We start from the raw sequence: 5,857 nt of genomic DNA on the forward strand, positions 1-5,857 counted from the left end.
CCCCGCCCCCCCCCCCCCCCCCCCCCCCCCCCCCCCCCCCCCCCCCCCCCCCGGGCTTGCTGGCCGTGGGCTCGGCACTCCTCCCTGCTCCCCTTCCCTCCCCTCTGTGCGCCTGCTGCGCGGTGGTTCTTGTGGCTGCTCCTCGGCTCCTCGCGTGGGGAGGCTTCAGGGGAAGGGGCTCTCCCCCTGCCGGTCTCGTGTGCTGGGATCTTGGCTTTTCATCTGCCACTGGGTTGTGCCTAATCTGTATGTCACGAAGCGTGATTCTGCTCTTGCTGGAGCAGAGAGGAAACCAAGGTTGGGGAAAAATGGTTTGTTTGGGGGCAGCTAGATGGCGCAGTGGATAGAGCACCAGCCCTGGAGTCAGGAGGACCTGAGTTCAAATGTGGCCTCAGACACGTGATACTCACTAGCTGTGTGACCCTGGGCAAGTCATTGCCTCGCCAAGAAAAAGAAAAAAGAAAAATGGTTTGCTTGAGGATACAAAAGCTAGTCAGCAGCCGACCCGGGATGGACATTCCTGCCCTTGGGCGGCTAGCCTGCTGCCGTTTTTACACCCTGCCCTCTGTGACTCCTCATGTCTCAGTCCGTGTGTCCTCTGGGAGGCAGGCGTTCTCACGTGCCTAAGCCTGCCGCGCCGTTGCTCGGTCCTTCTCACACAGCTGGTAGAAGCGGAGGAGCTGCCTGGCCAGGAGGTAGTCTGCCCCATGGCTGGCACCGAGCCGAGAGCCCGGGAGCCCGGGCAGCCATCTGAGAGCTCTTCTCCATTTCTCTTCCAGCCGGCGGGCGCCGGGGCTACGACAGCCGTGCCTACGGGCAGCAGTACTGGGGGCAGTCTGGAAGCAGAGGGGTGAGTGCGGCTCTCCTCCGGCTCCTCCCTCCCGGCAAGACCGTGGACTAGACTGTGAACTCCTTGAGGGCAGGGGCACCTAGCGCAGCGATCGGCACGCAGTCAGCACTGTATGTGTGTTGGCTTGCAGCTGGCTCCTCCTGAGCTGCCTCTGGCCAAGGTGCTGAAAGCCCCCGGCCACATCTCTCCTTCTCACGCAGGGCTACCGTAACTTCTACGATCGATACCGAGGAGACTATGATCGGTTCTACAGCCGGGACTACGACTACAACCGCTACAGGGATTACTACAGGCAGTACAACCGGGAGGTGAGTGGGCGGGAGGAGCCGACGCCGGGGCAGAGGGGCCGGGGCAAGCCTCCTGGCCCTGGCTGACGGGGCTGTCCCCGCTCTCTTCCAGTGGCAGAACTATTACTACCAGGACCGTGACCGATACTACAGGAGCTACTATGGCTACCAAGGGTATCGGTGAAGGCCTGGCCAGCGGCGCCTGCTGGCCACAAGGAGAAGCCTCGGGCCCGGAGGCACAACCAATGAGAAACGGGCTGGGGGGAGGGCAAGAAGGGGGAGGCGGCAAACCAAGAAAAACTGTACATTTTTTAAAAAAAGTTTGTTGAAAAGAATATTGTCTTATTCTATAAAACGTTTCAAATCTAGTTAGACATTTGTAATCACAAACCTTTGCGCATAATACAGCCCTAGGGATGCCTGCCCTTTCCCTGTAACATGTGGGACGGGACAAGCAACGTGTTAGCCTGACTTCTGACATCCTGAGGCAGCTGGGCTGGCAGCTAGGCAGGGGAGAGGTCCGGATGGCTGGGACTGGGGCAGTGAAATAAAGGATTGGCTCTCAGCAGTCGTTTGCACCACTAACCGCTTGTATTTTCTTTACCGACCTTTCCCTCTTGGGATGTCTGGTCTGGTGGGCTGGAGGCCAGCACGTCCTTAGGTCCCATCTGGTGTCTTTGTGCTGGTGGCCACGGCATAGAAACTGTTCATTAGGTGACTTGCATAGGACACCCAGGTTCAGTGGGGCAAGGGGTCTGCTTGGGTCTGGAGCAGAGTGTTTGGTTCTTTTTGTCTGTTGATGCATTTTCCTGAAAGCTTGGTGAGTGGGCATGCTGGGCCAGCATAGAGAACCTGGTTTGCCAGGGCCCATCTCTGTCTTCCAAGGGTGTGCCAGGGGTGCCCTCAGAAGGCACTCCTGTGCAGTATCCACCTTCTCGAGTAGTGGGAGAGGAGGAACATTCTCAGGGTTTCACAAACAAATGCAACAGGATTCTCGTGCTCGTTGGAGTGTGGTATGTGCAGAGGCAGATATTCTGATGTGAGCAGCAAGCTCCCAGGGTCAAGAAGAGCAATTCTGTACCGTGTGGAAAGGGTCATCCTCCCCTGTTGTGATAGTCAGTGGAGCCAGGAAAGAGGCATGGAGGGATGGATAGGAGGAGGCCCAGTGCAGGAAGCGGGCTCCTAAGAGGAGCAAAGGGGAGTGCCTGCATGTGTGAGATACCTCCAGGTGGGATTTCAGTGGTCTTGCCTTAGTGTGGATTTCCCCCTTTTCAGTTGGTTCTTTACAAAGTGGGATGAAGCTGGCGGAAACCATGCTGTAGGAGAGGTAGCATGTGGCGGTTGGGGGAGGTGGGTAAGATGGGCCTACTCCTGCATTCTGGATATGGGTTCTGTTCCCTTCCTGCTCAGCATTTCCCCAGTGGCTGCCTGGGCTGGCCTATCTGAAATCCTGTCTGAAATTGTTTTGTCTTCCTATCCCCTCCTGTTACACTAAGCCTGTTGGCATGAAGCTGAGTCCTGACTCTTAGCTCTATTTGTCCTTGACAGACACCGGGGGCCCCCCAACTGGCATGAGTCAGGAGCAGATGGGGCATCCAGGCCCCTAATGTTGCCCTGAAAGGGTTGGTGATGTTGGTGGAGGCAAACATTACAGCCCAGGGCAAGCCAGGCTCTTGGGCAGGCAAACCCACGTTGCATTTCCTTAGTCATTAACTGCTGTCCTTTGTGAAAAGTCTGGAGCTGTCCCAGCACTGTGGGAAGTAATCTGGACTGAGGGGCTGGTAAGGGGCTCCAAGCGCACTGAGAGGATACAAAGGGGGAAAGCCAGGAGGTGGGTGCTGTAGAAAGGCTGTTTGTAAGGAAGCTAGGTTTTCTGGAGAGAGAGCAATGTAACTGCCACACCCTGGTCAATACAGACCAAGAGATCCTTTGTCAAAAGTCAGTGTCTCTGGTTTAAAACAAAATTTTAGTTTTAAGGGGAACAAAAACCACGGATAATGGTATCAAAAGGCATCTCTGGCCTTGTTCTTCCTAGAACACTTGTTCTGTGTTTTTTTCTGAATGTCTTAGTTGTAGATGGAAAAGCTTGTAAGAAAAATTAAAAAAAGCCTGTGAATACTTTTACAAAACCTGTAAAATGTTATTGGATGTGGCCAGTAAAAGAGGAAAAAAATGCAATTGTGTCATTGTCTGCAGCTGTTCACTTTTCTCCCATTCTTTACAATGTTTTGACCAATCTGTAGGCAGCCACCTTTCAGGTTCAGAAAAAATCACTGTTTGGAGCGAGTTCCCCAGCTCCGCCAGGGCTGCCCTGCCTAGGTCTCCAGGGGCTTTCTCCCCAGTCTCCCACCTCCACCCACCTCTGGACTCTGCCCAGCCGGCCCTTGGGGGGCCGTGGGCACCTGCTCCTGCCCCTCGTTTGGGCCGTACCCGGGTGACCCCTCCCAGTGAGCGCCTCAGCCCGGGGGGGGGCAGGGGCGGTTTTGGGGGGCTCCAGGCAGAGGCTTTCGGGTGCCTGGCGCGGGCCTCTTTCGGGAGGGGGCAGGCGGAGCACCGGGCAGGCGGAGCACCTGGCACCCGGGCGAAGACCCCAACCCTCGACTCCGGCCGGCAACAGCTGACAGTCAGGGGCCCCGCCCTCAGTGTTCCCTGTTCAGGGCTCGTGTTTCCTTTGGAATACGATGCGGCCCCTTTGGAGATGCTCCATCCCTTCTCCGGGCCTCAGCTTCACCATCTGTAAGGCGTGGAAATTGGGGGGTCCTGGATACGCGGGCTGCTTGCGCAATGCGCACGCGCAGCCCTCGCCGCAGTCTGCTCCCGCAGGAGGGGCGGAGTCGGGGTGGGGGTGGGGCCGCTCCAGCGGGAGGCCCCGCCCACAATCCCGTGCCGCAGTCCCCGGGGGTGGGGGCGGAGGGCCGCCATTTTGAGCACGGACGCGGATGGGACCCCGTCGGGGACAAAGGGAACTAGACTGGGCGCCGCCATTTTAAGAATGGAGTCGTCCGGGGACGCGCCCCGAACGCCCGACCGGGGCCATGTCGCGGCGGTGCGTGGCGGCGCCCATCTTCGGAGAAGGAGCGCTATGGGGGCGGCCATGTTGGAGGCCGCGCCCGCCCCTCCCGGGAGCCCCTCCCCCTCCGTCTCCCAGTTCCCTCCCCCGCCCCCACGCTTCCCCGCCCCGCCTCCTCCGCGGGGGCTCCGGGGGCCCCCCGCCCTCCCACCGCGGGTTGGGCGCCGGTGGGTCGGCGCTCGTCGAGCTGGGTTGAATAAGGGCGACGCCAGAGCTCCCTCCGAGAGCGAGTGCTTTTATTCCTGCTCCCCACAACCCCCCCCCGCTAGGCTCGGCCCCCTCCCCCCTCCATCGTCGGCGCCCCCTCCGGGGAGGGCGGTGCCACGGTCAGCCGGCCAGGCCGGGGCCGAGAGGCGACCCTCGCGAGTCCCCTCGGCCTCGGCCCTCCTTGGAGCTGTCCAGGGTGGGAGGAGAGGCTTAGGGCTGCCTTGTGCTTCTGATACTCTCGGGAGACCGGCTAGAGTTTGGAATGGGGGCCGCTTGAGGGACCGCTGGGTGGGTCCGGGGCGGGGGTGTGGGGCAGGCGCTCAGAGGAGTGCACAGAAGAATTTCTTCTCCCGGAACGGGTTCTCCGAGGTGGGCACAGGGGTGATGAGGGGGTCCTCACAGGCGTGAGCATCACAGTATGTCATCAGGTCAGCAGCTGCCTTGGATACCTGGGCACCAGCAGGAGAGGGGTAGGACTGGGAGCCAGGAGTCCCGAGGGGACGAAAGCCCCCTCTGCTCCCAAGAGAAACCCACAAAACGAAATCCCTGGGGTCCGCTCCTGCTGGTCCCACGGGGCCCTGAATGCCAAATTCTCTTGCCAACCAACCCCTTCCGCAGGTTTCTGGGCATAGCTTTCCCTCCACCCTAAAGAGTCCAAGACGACGCCGCCTACCCAGTATGAGCCTGGAAGGCAGCTCTCCCTCAGGTGAAGAAAGGATTATTGAGAGAGGGGCCTCTATCCCCTATTCCGCCAGAGACTCCCCGGCTGGGCCAGGCTACGGAGGGAGGCGGAGGGTCCCACCCACCTTTATCCGGCACATGCTGGCTTCTATCTTGAGCTGCTCCACCAGCTTTCGGGCTTGCCCAATGCTCATGGTGCTGTTTACGGGGGTCTCTCCTTTCATCGTGGCTCTGAGGAGAGCAGGAAAGCTCAGAACGTGACAGGTGCGGGGTGGGGGCGGTGGAGAACCATGCTCTCATTGCAGTAAGGAAGCCGCAAAGCCCAGCATGAACGGCACCCGCACGGTCATGCGGTTACCCTCAGCCGTTTCTAGCAAAATCACAGGGTCTCTGACCTAAAAAAGACCTCAAAGGCATCTAGTGCAAGCCAGACCTGACCAGGAATCAATCACCCCTGCAACTTTTGGACAAGCAGTCATAGCTTCTGTTTAAAAGACCACCGTTGAGGGAGTTGAGGACATTTGTCCCGATCTTTGATTCCTTTCTGAGCCTCTTTCTATCAGTGGGGAGCTTGGAGTTAGGGTAGGACCAGGGTGGTTAAGAAAGATTGCTAGATAATCCCCATCCTTCTCCAGCCTTTCCACCCCTCTGTCCTCGGTGATGAGAATTGTTGTGAGGAGGGAACAAGAAGGGTATGAATTCACTGGCTTCCCACATCTACCTTTTTCCAGACCTGTTCACATTCAGGAAATGATTTATGGG

General features: G+C 58.7%; 2 protein-coding genes across 2 annotated transcripts in view; one reads left to right on the forward strand and one right to left on the reverse strand.

Annotated features, from left to right (window-relative positions):
* The window catches only part of HNRNPUL2 (heterogeneous nuclear ribonucleoprotein U like 2), a 7,829-nt gene extending 6,107 nt beyond the window's left edge, over positions 1 to 1,722 (forward strand). The window contains exons 12-14 of the mRNA XM_027858855.1: positions 780 to 850; positions 1,051 to 1,158; positions 1,250 to 1,722. Of these exons, the coding sequence (XP_027714656.1) occupies positions 780 to 850; positions 1,051 to 1,158; positions 1,250 to 1,321 (251 nt within the window). The 3' untranslated portion in view covers positions 1,322 to 1,722. The remainder of the gene's footprint in view (positions 1 to 779; positions 851 to 1,050; positions 1,159 to 1,249) is intronic.
* A 2,985-nt stretch (positions 1,723 to 4,707) lies between these two features.
* GNG3 (G protein subunit gamma 3) lies at positions 4,708 to 5,351 on the reverse strand. Its single transcript, XM_027858822.1, has 2 exons — positions 5,221 to 5,351; positions 4,708 to 4,863 (listed from the first exon to the last, which is right to left on the reverse strand). Exons 1-2 carry the CDS (start codon positions 5,317 to 5,319, stop codon positions 4,735 to 4,737), a joined length of 228 nt encoding a protein of 75 aa, XP_027714623.1. The 5' UTR covers positions 5,320 to 5,351; the 3' UTR covers positions 4,708 to 4,734.
* Between the last annotated feature and the right edge of the window lie 506 nt (positions 5,352 to 5,857).

Source organism: Vombatus ursinus, unplaced genomic scaffold, assembly GCF_900497805.2.
Source record: "Vombatus ursinus unplaced genomic scaffold, bare-nosed wombat genome assembly UNPS02013931.1, whole genome shotgun sequence".
NCBI lineage: Eukaryota > Metazoa > Chordata > Mammalia > Diprotodontia > Vombatidae > Vombatus > Vombatus ursinus.

Bases quoted from the DNA above. Each gene is read 5' to 3' on its own strand.
- GNG3 (XM_027858822.1), bottom strand. From the start codon at position 5,319: ATGAAAGGAGAGACCCCCGTAAACAGCACCATGAGCATTGGGCAAGCC. The intron at 4,864-5,220 runs GTGGGTGGGACC...GCTGGTGCCCAG, and splicing joins CCAGCATGTGCCGGATAAAG to GTATCCAAGGCAGCTGCTGA.